The 15,551-nt window shown below is 33.6% G+C and overlaps 1 protein-coding gene across 32 annotated transcripts in view; it reads left to right on the top strand.

The window, feature by feature from the left end:
• Positions 1 to 15,551, top strand: part of ABI2 (abl interactor 2) — a 70,934-nt gene that overhangs the window by 11,082 nt on the left and 44,301 nt on the right. For 20 of the 32 annotated variants that reach the window (XM_081142538.1, XM_081142534.1, XM_081142528.1 and 17 more), the window contains exons 2-3: positions 5,361 to 5,528; positions 12,789 to 12,965. In XM_081142538.1, coding sequence (XP_080998664.1) covers positions 5,361 to 5,528; positions 12,789 to 12,965 — 345 coding nt within the window. Of the gene's footprint in view, positions 1 to 5,360; positions 5,529 to 12,788; positions 12,966 to 14,508; positions 14,527 to 15,551 lie in introns of all 32 variants that reach the window. The other 12 variants (XM_081142526.1, XM_081142551.1, XM_081142536.1 and 9 more) reach the window with 1 other exon arrangement.

Raw genomic sequence — 15,551 nt, 5'->3', positions numbered from 1 at the left:
CTGTTCTCAAGAGGCATCTGGGCCTATAGAAATAGGACCAGTATACATATAACCATAACTTTTCCTAAGTGGCATAATTAAATTACTTCTCTAGGAAAAAGTTCAGTGGGAAGTGGAAGACCAGTTCAGCAGACATTTATTGACCACCACCATGTGCTAAACCTTTCTCGTCAGTTGAGATAACAGACATAAAAACAGTAGTCCCTGTTTTGGAGAGCTGGGAATAGAAATTATATATGGATTGAAGTGATACTTTAAAAGTACTTAGGTTTATTCTTAAGCTGTGTATTATACTATTATGATTCTTAGGTTTCAGGTGGGAAATTGTAGTTGCTTGTTTAGTTGTTTATCTTGGTAATGAGTTATCTTGGTTTGGCAGTTTGTCTAACCAAGCTAGACAGTTGTGTCAGGAGCATTCACATATAGGAGCTATTTTTTTGCAATGTTTTCAGAATTGTGCAACTTAGATTCTTTCTAGATACTTAAAATTTGGTTATTAACCGGGTGATCATATATTAATATGAAGAGAAATGATTTAAAAGAGAAAAGGGTTAGCAATTGCATCTTAAATAAATGTAGTTAAGGTTCAGTATAGTACTTTCAAGTTTATTCATCCCTGGTGAGTAATAGCCTCCACATTAAACATGAAGAGTTCTTTAAAACTCAATCATTATTTTAATTGGTATGAAGCATGCAGGAGGTAATTAGCTTAAGACGAGTGGTAAAAAAACCCACCCATGCATAATTTATATGCAAACCTTTTATATGAAGAAGTGACTGTGAAAGATTTTTTTTTAACATGCTTAATTATGTTATGTGTTGACAGGATAATTAAAAGTTATGTGTTAGTAGATTGATGAGCAAAATTTAATTATGGTGAAATCTTAAGTTACTGGAGACTTTGCCTCAATTTTTTAAACTCACACTAATTTAATATCACTCATCTAGATGAAGTAAGAGATTTCTTTTAGTTTTAATTAAAATTAAAGAATTTTTGGTTTTCTGAACCATTTGGAAATATGTTGCTGATGATCTGATGTGCTATCACTGCTAAATACTTCAGGGTGTTTTCCCTATAAACAAGGATATTTTCCTAGTTATTCACAAAACAGCCAACAAACTCAGGAAGTAATATTGATATATTTTTACTATTAAATCCTCATATGCCCATTCAAGTTTACTAACTGTCTTAATAATGTACTTTATTAAAAAATAATCCAGTTCAGAAATATGTTGTGTTTAGTTGTCATCACTCTTGGTCTCCTCCAGTCTGGAATAGTTCCTTATTTCCTCATCTTTCTTTGTTTTTCATGATCATAACACTTTTAAGGATTATAGGCAGTATTTTTTTTTTTTTTTTTAAAAGATAGTATCCCTAAATGTTTAATGTTTCCTTGTGACTAGATTCAAGTTAATGTATTTTTGGTAGGAATATCAGAAATGATGCTGTATTATTTTCCTCCTTCCCTATCAAGTTGGTCCTGATTGCAATTTGTACCATTACTGATGATTCAGTTTGTGCTGTTACTGATGATACTCATTTTAATAATTTGATTACAGTTGTGTCTGACAGGTTTTTCTACTGGTGAAATTATTCTTGAAATATTTCTTTTTGTAATTCATAAGTACCTCTTGGGAAAATACTGATACTACACATATATCCCATTCTTTAGTAAACTTGCAGCCCATTTTATTCATTGGGTTATAATCCATTTTTATCATTACTTATTTTGATGCTAAAATTGTCCTAGATATGGCCCCTTTGTATTGTCTTTTATTTGGGATGAAACATTGTTCTTTGATATCCTCTCTCTCGTATGAAGTCTTTGTTTAAAGTATATATATGAATATTGACAACCAGGGAAGCTTACCCAAGTCCTGGCTTGTGCAGTTTTTATTGGGGCTCAGTCATGTAGGCATGGAGCTTCCTTGTGACTAACCTTAGCTCTAGGCTTCCTGGCCCCCACCCTGAGAGACCAAACTGATACCTTATGTCCCAGAGGCTCTGGTGAACACAATAAGTGTTTACCATAATCACATTGTTTAGCATCATAAGTCACATTGTTTAGTATTTCTATATGATGTGGCCCTAGACACTAGGCGTACTTTCTTTTACCAGGAAGATATTTCAAAGACTTACAGCTTTTTCCCCCGGGATCTGACCAAAGGCTAGTCCTTTTTTTGAATGTGCAGGATTTGAACACCCTAAGCCTGCTGCACAGTTCGTCACCTCCAAAAAACATGAAGTAAATGTGTTTAAGGGAGGAGAGAATCTCACTATTGAATTCTTTGCAGTGCTAATATGCTTCACAGAGAACTGACCGGTTTTAGATACTGAAAAGATACCAAAATGGGCTATAATTTAGGGAAAATTTTGGAATCAGTGCAATAAAATAGAGGAAACTCTTAGAGCAGACAATATTCCAGCTGCTTTGATATCCTAAGTAAAAGGGATCAGTAGTTAACATCACAGAGTCACAGTAGTTATGCCTATATAATATTTGTATGTACCTAGGCTTTAGTTAACTCATATGTAGTTGTAGTCTATAACGTGGCTTACTTCCTGATCTTTTTTTAATATTATAGAGGTTTATATCTTAATGACTTCAGGACTAGACTATTAACCTAGAGGAATATATCAATATTTATATACAGGTAACTGATTATTTTTTCTCATCTACTAATTTACCTTTATGCTAAATCAAATTAAAGAACAAGACATGGAGCAAAATAGTTTCTAAGAATCATACAACTTTGAAGCTGACAGAGCCATTGTAATCGTATAGTCCAGTATTTCCCAAACTAGCTTGCATAATGTGTGAAAATATTTCTGTTGTAAAGTGGATACTGCATAGTGTGCCCCTTTTTGAACCTATTAAGCACAGTATTATTTTAAATGTTCAGGGAAGTCTTGAAGTAAAGAAACCTGTTTAGCTTACCTATATGTAGTATTTCACAAAATATATTAGTCCCCAAAACTGATTTTGGATGCCCAGCAGCTATTAATAAATACTCCAGCACAGCATAGTCTAGGAACTGCTGTTGTAGTGATCTTTTTATAAAGCTTGAAGCTCATGCTCATAGAGTTGAAACATTCTTTTGAAGTCATCTGTCCCTGGGCCACAGCTTTTGGGTTTCTGAATTTATATTCAAAAGTTTTGAGCAATTACAGTCCAAATGTTTAGCACTTCTTTACTATTTTTATTTTATTTTTTATTTAAAAAAATATGTTGTTGATTTCAGAGAGAGAAAGGAAGAGGGAGAGAGAGAAAGAGAAGAAACATTAATGATGAGAGAGAGTCATTGATTGGCTGCCTCCTGCAAGCTCCCTGCTGGGGATCGAGCCTGAAACCGGGTATGTGCTGTGAACCTCGATCTCCCCGATCATAGGTCAGTGCTCAACTGCTCAACCGCTGAGCCACACTGGCCGGGCTTCTTTGCTATTTTAAAATTTGATTTGTCAGCTTTCCCTTTCTTCTCAATCCCTACCTCCCAAATGATTTAAACAAAAATCTTTCTTGCTCACAGAAGGTGGCCTCTGAATTTAGGCACTTTCTGTGTCTGTGCTGTTCAATATAGTAGTTACTGGCCATTTAAATTTTTGGAATTGAGATCTGTTTCACATACCCTAAAACTCACCCATTTAAAGTGTACAGTAAGGTGATGTTCGGTATATTCACAGAATGGTCGGGGCTCAGGCAGGAGGCAGCTAATGGATGTGTGTCTCTCACGTTGATGTTCCCCCTCCCTCTCCTCCTTTCCCTCTCATCTACCTCTCTTCCTCTCCCTCTCCTTTTCCCTCTCCCCCTTCCTCTCTCTCAAATCAATAAATTTTAAAAAAGGAAAGAATTATATCTGTACAGATATCTATCCCCAGGTATCTTTGAAGCATACTAATAAATGACGTGTTTTAATTTTGGATTATTCTCTATAAGAAATACTCTGCTTTAGAGTAATTTCTACAAAATGTTAACGACTTACCGTTTTTTACTATGAATTCAAGAAAAGTTGATTTTTTTTCAGTGTGTTCAGCTTTTTACTTGTTATGATGGAGTGTCAACTTCCAAGCTCTCTACATGCACAACCAGAATCTGGAAGTCTGTATGGTGTTTTTTAAAAGTATTTATTCTCAACCAAATTTGGTTTCAACTCTGTTGTTAATTTAAACATTGATAAGACTGGGATTACTGATTAGAATAGAAAATAAAAAATAAAAAGTTAATACAGTAATTTTTAACTCTTTTCAAGTTAAAATGGTATCATTTGATTATTTTGTTAACTGCTTCTTCAAAAGAATATTCCCCCCCCCCCGGAAAAACTTATATCTAGGGTTGTTGGTTCTGATACCTGTAGTGTGTGGGCAAGAGGAGACTGGAACATAGTGGGCTTTGAATAGTTGACCATTCAAAGAGCTAATGACAGTTGTATATAATGATTTGTAGTTTTAGAAAGTGGTTTTACATTCATTATCATATTTGAGTTTCACAGCTACTTAGAATGATACAGAAGTTTGTTTCCTCTGCTTTGTAATTGAGAAAATGGAGAAACTCTCTTGTCCAAGTTTACATGTTTTAGTAAGTAGTAGAACTGACATTAAGAAAAAAGGTTTCTGGTTCAGAGGCTTGTGTACTTCCTGCTGAACCATAGATTTCTACAGAACTAGGGCAAGAAGATGGTGTTTGGCAGTTAGCAGCATAGCATATGTATCTTTATTGTTGCTTTGCATTGTGACTTTGGAAATAATTATTTTTTACTGTATACTCTGGCTTTCAAGTAGATTTTGAGGACTTGGCAATTTGTGTCCCATAGAGTTATAACACTTAAAATGCTTGGGAAGAAAGGGATGTTTTCATTATTTGAATTTTAATTTATTATGATTATATCATTTTTATTTACTTTATCATTTTTATTTATCATTATTGTATCTTCATCAATTTAATCAGACATTACATTGTAGACACATCTCACATGTTGGAATGGAAGGAAAGGAGGAATTCAGGAAAACAGAAAAAGTAGGCCAGAATTTTTACATTCAGATCTGCTGTGGTTCTAAACAGTGACCTTGGGAAGCTGTACACTTGCTGCCAATGTTCAAAATATCCATTGGATCTCATATTTTAAATAATGGCTTCAGGATTTTATTTCCATGTGTATAAAGATGTATATATTCACCATGAAAATATTTGTGAACTTTGTCAATAGTTTAGTTGTTGGGTTTACATCATGCTGAGAATTACTTTTCAGAACATTTTTAGCTAGTGTGTGTAGGTTCAGCAACAGAATTGTTTTGATGAGTGTTATTATTGATTAGATTGATTGAATGGGTTATCTTTGAATTAATGATTTTTTTTTCCCCCTAGTCAGCGGATAAGCAGCGAGCCCTAGAAGAAACCAAAGCCTACACCACCCAGTCCTTAGCAAGTGTTGCCTATCTGATAAATACTTTGGCCAACAATGTACTGCAGATGCTGGATATCCAGGCATCCCAACTACGAAGGATGGAATCATCAATTAATCATATTTCACAAGTGAGACCATACTGCTTTTCTATTTTGTTATGAGGAACACTTAATAAACACAGGCAATCTGTGATGCTGGCAGTCTTTATTATGTGAGTTAACTCATACGTATGATTTGGAAAATACAAACTCGGTTTGCATTTTTTTATTTATTTATTTTCTTTTTAAAAATCTTCACCCAAGGACATACTTTCATTGATTTTAGAGAGAAAGGGAAAGGGAGAGGGAGAGAGAAAGAGAAACATCAATGTAAGAGTGAAACATGGATCGGTTGCCTCCCACGCGAGGCTCTCCACCTGGGGATCGAACCTGCAAGCTGGGTATGTGTCCAGACTGGGAATAGAACCCTCAGTCTGTCAGTGTATGGGTCGACTCTCCAACCAACTGAGCCACACCGTATCTTTTTGTGGAGTGATTATCTTCTCTGTGATTTCGATAGGGAAGTAAATTTTAATAGTTTCTATTAAAACTCAGTTGTCATACTAAAATAATCAGCCTTCAGGTGAAAATTTGTCTTATTTCTTCCAACTTTTACCAAATCACATTTTACCTTTTTAAAAATGTAAATGTGATAGCTATTAGTTGGATTAGTTGGATTTTTGTTTACCAGGATGGTATCATACCTTAACAGAAAGAGTAATCTAAGTGACCTTATAAAATTATCTTTATGTAGAACTTTAAATAAATTAGTGCTGTACTTTTTCCATTGTAAAAGTCATGTTCATGAGTATATAGAGAAAAAGAGAAATAAGTGGAAAAACAAAACCTTTCCTCACTACTCAAGCTTTTCACTATTACTGTCTTGATACATTTTTTTCAATAGTTTTTTCTTTGAAATAGTTTTTAAAATGTAACTGTGATTATATTATGTATAAAATTTTGAGTTCTACTCTTTTAACTTATTGTTTCAATAAACATCTTCCCATGATTTTTCTTATTTTTTTGGGGGGGGTTATTCCTCACCCGAGGATATTTTTTCCATTGATTTTTAGAGAGTAGAATGGAGGAAGGGAGAAGCGGGGGAGAAAGAGAGAGAAACAAACGTCGATGTGAGCAAGACATAGGGGTTGGTTGCCTACCAAATGTGTCCCGACGGGCTTGAACCTGCAACCCAGGTATGTGGCCTTGACCGGGAATCAAACCTATGACCCCTTGGTGCCTGGGCCAGTGCTCTAACCACTGAGTCACACTGGCCAGGGCTTCCCATAATTTTATAAGCTCTTCATAAACATTTTCAATGGCTGCATTCTTTATAATAACTTTCCTAACCATTCCTATATTTTGGGGCCATTTTAAATAATGCTGCAATGAAAAAACCAGTTTATAATAGCAAAATGCACTTTTAAAAACGTTAAAAAGATAAAGGTTTTGATCTGTTTGCTTTCTTCATGAGATCTCTGGAACTTTTCTGTTTTAGCACTCTTGTCATTTGAGTAACTTGGGTAGTATTCAACACTCTTTTTAGACCTAGATGATTATAACTCTTCTGGAATAAAAAGAGTTTTAAAATGTGCTTATTATCTTTATTTTTAATATCTGTAGAATTTGGAACTCTTTTTAAATTGCTGAAATTGACTAATCCAATAATTTTTCAAATTCTAATGTTTAATTTGTATAATTAAATCAACTACAAGCCTGATAGTTGAATCATATACGGATTTTAATTAGATTTCTGTTTGAAAATTCATCAGATTGATTTAAAGGGATACCTTATTTAATATTATTTAACTCTAAATCTGAATTTGCCACTATAAGTGTTTCTTCACATCCTATATAAACTTCTATAGACACTGAATAATTTATTGCATATTGTGTTTCTGTGTCTCTTAAACTAAAAACAAAACAAAACAAAAAAACCAGAAAGCAACAACATCAAAGAATTTGGTGAATTTTAATGAGTGAGAGGTAAAATTTATTCTGAGAAGACCCCCTAGCGGAAATAGTCAGTGGCATTTAAATAATTAAGTATATGATTAAATGGTTTTCTGTAGAAGGAGAGATGTTGACTAATAATCTGATATAGAATTTCAGAGTTATACTTGAGAGACTTAAAGTTTTAGCATGTTTACAGTCTTAGCAAATGACCCAAAAAAGAGAGTAAGAAGAAAGTGCAAATGCAGAAGATAAATTAATATATTAAGAATTTCTGAAAAGGAGGGACAAGTTTTTATAGTTTGTAGGAGTAGGAGAGATTGTGTGAGTAGATGATGACAAGCAAATGACAATGAAATATCATCATATATTTTCTGATTAGAATTCTGTAATTCTTTGGTAGAGAAGAGTAGCGGCCTTAAAGAGGAAGGTGAATAAGTCTACTCTAGGTTGTAATTATGTGTATTAATTTATTTAATGAGAACAAAATTTTTTGGTCTAATTAATACTATCTTTTAAAGCTATTCTAATGGAATAACTAAAACTCAGGAGAGATAAATGGATAGGGATTAGTAGGTCAGAAATAACAGGGGCCTCTGTCAGAGCTTTCAAACATTTGTTGAACCATCCTCATTTGGACTTGAGTGTCTGGAGAGCAGTACCTAAAGAAGTGAGGGATCTGCAATTGTATAGCAGCTGTTAAATTTATACAAAACAGGCCCGGCTGGCGTGGCTCAGTGGCTGAGCATCCACCTATGATCCAGGAGACTGAGGTTTGATTCCTGGTCAGGGCACATGCCTGGGGTTGTGGGCTCGATCCCCAGTAGGGGGCATGCAGGAAGCAGCAGATAAATGACTCTCATCATTGATGTTTCTCTCTCTCTCTTCCCCTCTCCCTTCCTCTCTCTGAAATCAATAAAGACATATTAAAAAAAATTTATACAAAACAGTATGTTGGATGAGGGTTTGAGTAGGAAAAATGGGCAGATGGAGGCTATATCTATGAAATAAAGAGTACATTTTTTAAAAATTGTATTTTTTAACATTTGTCTTAAGGATTGAAAATTTTTTTTCAATTATGTTTAATGTACAGATAGAGTTCTTTGGTTTATTTTTGAGTTTTGTATTTATTGATTTTGTAGAGAGAGGAAGCTGGGAGAGAGACAGAGAGACATCAATTTGTTGTTCCTTTGTTCCACTTACTTATGCATCCATTGGTTGATTCTTGTATGTGCCCTGACCAGGGATTGAACTTGCAGCCTTGGTATATGGGGTCGATGCTCTAACCAGCTGAGCTACCTGGCCAGGGCTAGAGCTCTTTCTTTTAAAAGTCAGTTGAACATCGAAACTATTTGATGTTCTTTAGACTAAAAGATTATTCTCTAGTTAAAGAGAAAATGTTTTCTATTTACAAAACAAATTCTCAGTAAATACTCAAGGATTGGCAAACTTTTTCTATAAAGGGCCAGTGATATTTTAGGCTTTTTGGGCCACATATGGTCTCAATCTCATATTGTTCTTTGTATGTGCATTTTTTAAACAACTATTTAAAAATGTAAAAACCATTCTTAGCTTGTGGGCCATATAAAAAAGCAGGCTTGGGCCAGATTTGGCATGTAGGCTGTAGTTTTCAAGCCCTTGCCCTAAGATACTTTTTCCCCCTAAATTTTTGGTACTTAAAATTTATTATTATTATGCTTTTATTAAAAATACTTTGTTTTTAGAAGAAGCCAGAAGTTCTTAAGATATCTTCTTTTTTTTTTAATCCTCACCTGAGGATATTTTCCCCATTGGATTTTTTAGGGAGAGTGGAGGAGGTGGGGGAGAGAGAGATGTGACAGACATCTATCGGTTGCCTCCAGCACATGCCCTGACCAGTGCAGGGGATCGAGCTGGCAACTGAGGTACATTCCCTCGACCCTTTGGTCCAAGGGCCTATGCTCTAACCGCTGAGCCAAACCAGCCAGGGCATGTCTTGAGACCAGATCCCCCCCCGTTTGGGCAAAAATACCAGGTTTGGAGAATTTGGAGAGCAGATTGAACTAAAGAAGCGAAGTGGGGGTTCAGTCAGGTCAAAAATAAAGATCACATGCTTTTTGGAATAGTAGTAGGTGGCAAGAATTGTCATAAGGGTTGTCTGGTAGAGTGGTTCAGGACTAGTCCATATCATATATCTGAGCTATTTGATTTCTTTCCTCATCAATATCTTTTTTTTGTCTCCTGAGTAAGAACCTTACCACTTTTTAGCCTCCTAATGCTCTAGCTCTTTTCTCCATTTTAGTGGAAATAAACACTGAATAGGATTGGGAGGGAGGAAGGTAGGGGATTTAGGTTTCACCTTGGTTCTTCAGCTGTCTTGTGTGACATTTGGCTGCTTTGAACTTCACTTTTCTTATCTGTAAAATGATAGGACTGATTAGATGACTTCTGAGCTATCTTCCATCTTGAATTCTTTATTCTTCTGAGATTCCCCAAAATGATACTTGATTTGTATTTGCTTTTTTCTCTTTCTGTTCTGTTGGCTCTGCTGTTTATCTCAGTCTGTACTCCAAATCACTCCGAATTTGAATCTAAGGATGGAACTTCCATTGACTCTACCAACTATGTATCAGGAAGAAATACTTAAAAAACACACCAAAAAAACAAAGTTAATAACCCATTCTCTAAATTCTAAACATTTTGAAATAGAAGATAGAATTATGAATATTTAATATCAGACACTTTTTTTTACTAAAAGGACAATATAATGTTAAGTAGTATACTAATGTATACCACACTCACCATATCCATAAGGAAGTACAGGCATACCTTGTTTTTTTGCACTTCACTTTATTGCTTTTTTTTTTTTTTTTAAACAAATTGAAGGTTTGTGGCAACCTTGCATCAAGCAAGTCTATCAGTACCATTTTTCCAACAGGCTCAGATGATGATTAGTATTTTTTTTTTTTTTTAGCAATAAAGTATTTTTAACTAAGGTATGTAATTGTTTGTAGACATAATGCAGTTTCACATTTAACAGACTGCAGAATAGTGTAAACATAACTTTTATAGGCACTGGGAAACCAGAAAATTCATGCAACTCACTTTATTGTGATGCTCACTTTTGCAGTGGTCTGGAACTGAACCTATAATATCTGAGGTATGTCTTTATTAGGATAGGTTCTTGATGTGGTTTATCCTAGGTATTTTAAGGATGATAAATTTTATAGAAATTCCATCTCTAGCTTTCTTGCTATTATATCAATTGTTTGGAAGCATATTTTTAAAAAGCTAACTGAAATTTTAATCTTCAGACTGATATTAGGAGATAAATTAACATTAAATATTTTCAAGAAAATGTAGTTATCAGAACAAACATTTAATTTTACTGAATACTTGTACAAGTACATATAACTACTTTAAAAAAATGTCTTTATTGATTTCAGAGAGAGGAAGGGAGGGGGGAGAGAGAGAGAGAGAAACATCAATGATGAGAGAGTCATTGACTGGCTGCCTCCTGCACGTCCCCCACTGGGGATCGAGCCCGCAACCGGGCATGTGCCCTGACTGGGAATTGAACTGTGATCTTTTGGATCATAGGTCATTGTTCAACTGCTGAGCCATGCCAGCTGGGCCATATAACTACTTTTAAGCCAGTATAGCATTATGTGTAAGAATGAATGTTATTTACTGTGCCCATGATTTTGTGTCCATTTTTTGTTAAGTTTTTAAGAATGGTTTATAGAACATTATTCAAACTAAAATTCTTACAAACTTTAAAATGGCACAGCCACTTTATTTATTTATATTTTTTAAACATTATCTTTATTGATTTCAGAGAGAGGAAAGGAGAGGAAGAGAGAGATAGAAACATCAATGATGAGAGAGTCACTGATCAGCTGCCTCCTGCACGCCCCTGACTGGGGATCGAGCCCGCAACCCGGGCATGTGCCCTGACTGGGAATCGAACCCTGATCGCCTGGATCCTAGGTCGATGCTCAACTGCTGAGCCACGCCCGGCCGGGCAAACTAAAATTCTTTTAAGCCGTCCCATCTCTTCTCTCAACTACTGAAAACAGTCAGTACTGTCTGTATTCAGTTCATTGTGACTTAAAAGATCACAAGAGGTCAAAAGGCAATGTAAATGAAAAGGTTGTATTTCTCTAATCCAAAAGCTGACTAGAACTTATTGGGCCAGGTGTTGAAGTAGTTAGTACGTAGCAAGTAAAGGAGATAGAAAAGAGTGATTATAACATAATAGAAGAATGGAAGTAATTCTGAAGAGTTAGGTACTAAAAGTGGAAAATCTAAATCCTGAGAAACTCACCATGTAAGATAATATTTTGTCTAAAGTCTCTCTAAAGCCTTATTTAAAAATTCCCAAATTAAGGAAATCCCACTAAAGGTTATCAGTATGCATAGAAAGTAGGACTTACACAGTTCCTAATTACAATGGTCCCTCAGTTTTCGAATGTAATCTATTATGGAAGACCATTTGAGATCTGAAACTTTCGAAAACCGAGGAATCAACAGCCAACAGCTAGGCCTCAGGATCTTGCCCTCAGCAGGAGCTGTGTGGCATGTTGGACTTCTGAGGCGTGTTTGAAAATCGAAGCATTTACTTCCAGGTTTACAGCATTCATAAACGGAAATGTTTGTCAATGGAGACTTTCGAAAACCGAGGTACCACTGTAATTGCATATGTATAGTCTGTATCATTTTATAAAAAATGAGTAACTGAAATTACCCAGTTTAGTTTGTTAGTAACTAATTTGTTTTATGAAAGCTGAATAATTTAACACATGTTTGTAATTTGAATAATTAAATGCTTAGTTGAAACATTAACTTACTAATGAAGAAATTGAGATGTATTTAATATATTTATTTATTTATTTTTATTAATTTTCTAATTGATTTTTTTTTTTTTTTTAAGAGAGGAAAGGAGAGGGGTTGGCAAACTTTTTCTGAAAAGGCCCAGCTAATAAATATTTTACACTTTGAAGACATACTGTTTCTGTTTGAACTACTCATCTCTGCCATTGTAGTGTCAGAATACATAAGCAAGTGGAATGGCTGGGTTCCAATAAAATTTTATTTATGGAAACTGAAATTTGAATTTCACATAATTTTCATACATCACAACATTATTTTTTCAACCATTAAAAATGTAAATACCACTCCTAGCTTTTGGGTTGTAAAAAACAGGTGGTGGGTGGTATTTGGTTTGCCAATCATGGTTTCCCAATCCTTGCTTTAGCCTAAAACTGGAGAAAGTCAATATTGGCCCAGAAAAGAGAAAATTTAACAGTTGTGATTAAGAATATGAATAATGATGTTAAATCTCTGAACATTTACATCTTAATTTTTCTGGATATTTGAACTATACATTTTTTGTTATGTTTATATTATATTTTGCAGACCGTTGATATTCATAAAGAGAAAGTTGCAAGAAGAGAAATTGGTATTTTGACTACCAATAAAAACACTTCAAGGACACATAAGATTATTGCTCCAGCCAACCTTGAACGACCAGTTCGTTATATTAGAAAACCTATTGACTATACAATTCTAGATGATATTGGACATGGAGTAAAGGTAAGTATAATTTTTGTCAAGCTTTTTAAATCAATAGCCTATGATAGAACTAACTCTTTAGAGAATTAAGCTTTTATCTTTCCTTTCCTAGAGAACCAAGTCTTAGCCCAGTTGTGGTTCTGAAGATTCCTTACTGCTATAAACTATTTTCTCTTCCTTGCTGCTTTCTTAGTGCCGTGTTCTTAAGTTTTAAGTAATTATCTTTCAATTGCATTTGCTTAATCAATTAGTGATAATACCTCATATATATGATAAATAAATGTGATGTAATCTTTCTAATCTTTTAATGATTTAATATGACTGATTAAAAATCATTCAGTATGTTATTAAGTATTTATCTTAAACATTTATCAGCAAAGTTTGGACATTAGTTTTCAGAAAGAACATAAAAATGTACTTTAATTTTTCTAAAATAATTTTAACATTTTGGGTGAGAATAGTGTAGATAAAAGTAATATGTGAATTAATATTTCCACTGCTTTTGCATATAGCATATATAGTCATTGTATTTTTTGGCTATCTTCTAAAATGTATTTGAGTGCCTGCAATGTACATAAAGTACCATGATCAAAACTTGAGAGGCATATGAGTTTTATTTAAATTGATGTTTGTACTTAAGAAAATATTCAGAGTTTTAGCTAAGTATTAACTTATTTAAAGTTTGCATCTCACCAGTGATTTTAAAGACAACCTATGAAATGTGACTTTGAATGAATGTGTGTGCTTATAAGTGAAACTGTATAGTTTATGCAGTTGATTTATGACTATAAGCAGATTTAAATTAAAAAAAATACCCTATGCTAGTATGGCTAGAAATCATTTAAATCTAAATTTAATTTAGATTTAGGTGCATGAAAATGTCAATGTGAATTAAAAAAAAAAAATCTTTTTCTTCCTCAGAATTTTGATAATAAACACTATTATCTGGAATTTTATGTTTAATTTTATAATTGATACTTACATACATTTAGATTACTGTATTAATTAGAGCATGTAAAAATAGGATATGTAATTGGATGGATAATTAAAAACTGAAATTTATTCCAGCCTGGGAAAACCTTTTGAGATTTATTCAAGACTAGCAACTGCTAATAGAAAATATTAAGATACTGCTAGAATCTAATTGACAAAAAGACACTTAGAATATAAAACTATTTGTGCTTGCCCACTTACATGATAAAAAGGTGATTCTCCACTCCAATTCTCATTTAATTCTCAAGTAAAATGTTATTGTTTTAGGACTCTGCAGTCCCTTTCATTGTTTGGACTTCATGTTTAGGGGGTCACTAATTTGAAGAAATCTTTAATAAAATTAAGTTTTTGAATAAAACAGTGTCATATGATTTCATCAAAAAATTCTTGTTCATGACACATTCTGCTTTAACCACTCTTTCTATGATCTACTGAAACATTATTTTTTAATGCTGAATGCTTAACTTGTTTTTTCTTTGTTTTTCCCTTTCTCTTTACATCCTGAAGTTCCAACTAACCTTTCAATGCTTTTTTTCCTTACCTCTTTTATTTGCTCCATTTATGCATTAAGTGGTTGCTTAGATTTAAGGTAAGAGATTCCAGGGCTGGATTTCCATTCTTTGTTCTTATGTAGAACATTACATATGGGGAGTGAAGAGATATTTGGCAGTTGGCCTTTTAAAACCAAATAATTCCTCTATTTATTTATTTATTTATTTGTTTGTTTATTTTGTCCTACAACTTTGTGGTGTCTTCATGTTCCATGAGGGCAGTTATTTTTGTCTGTTCATTGCCCTTTCTTGTGTGCCTAGACCAGTGCCTTACTATTCATTAGGTGCTTAGTAAATATTTGTTTAATAAATTGTTATTTTGCAATATTAATATATTTTGTGAAACTGAAATATAAGTTATCCTATCATAAAAGGTCATTATGAAATAAAATTAGCTGGATTTTGTAAATGTAGAAATTTTGTTCTGGGCTAGAGAGCCAACTAATGTGCTTTATTTAACCCTCCCCCTGTGTAATAGCCTTTTTATTCTATAAATGGTGTGCTTTATTATATACCATGTGGCCACTATGTCATTATCTCTTGACTCTTAAAGAAATTGAGAAACAGAAAATATTCAGTGTTACAGGGTTTTTTTTAAGTTGCAGTATCATGTATTTTGCAAAGAAAAAAATTAGTCTTTTTTCTCAAATTGCTATATAAAATGTATGTTTCAATATAAAATCACTTTAAGAGGTTTCAAGCTGAGTACTATATGCAAAACATCAAAAGTGCATGATAGTGTTTAAACAAAATGCAAGTTAAGAATTAGAGAAATATTTCTTTTTGTTGTTTGTTTCAGTAACACGTATTTTGGAGAATTAATGGTAAAATACATTCTAGTATATTCAAGAAGCCTGTCAAATAGTGTGTTACTAAAATTATTTCACCAAATTCAGCTTGCATTTTCTTTTTGTTCTTTTTTTCCTTAGGTGAATTTTATAATTTCTTTTCAAATACATATTCTTTCTAATACCCAGTTGTTTGCCATGTCTTCAGTGTAGGAAGTGATAACAAGAAGACAAGATAACTGATACCTGAATTATTAACTAGCTACTAACCATGT

The sequence above is a fragment of the Miniopterus schreibersii genome (genome assembly GCF_964146895.1).
Source record: "Miniopterus schreibersii genome assembly, chromosome: 7".
NCBI classification, from domain to species: domain Eukaryota; kingdom Metazoa; phylum Chordata; class Mammalia; order Chiroptera; family Miniopteridae; genus Miniopterus; species Miniopterus schreibersii.
The sequence above is the reverse complement of the archived record's forward strand: the minus strand, read 5'-3'. Positions and strand labels throughout refer to the sequence as shown.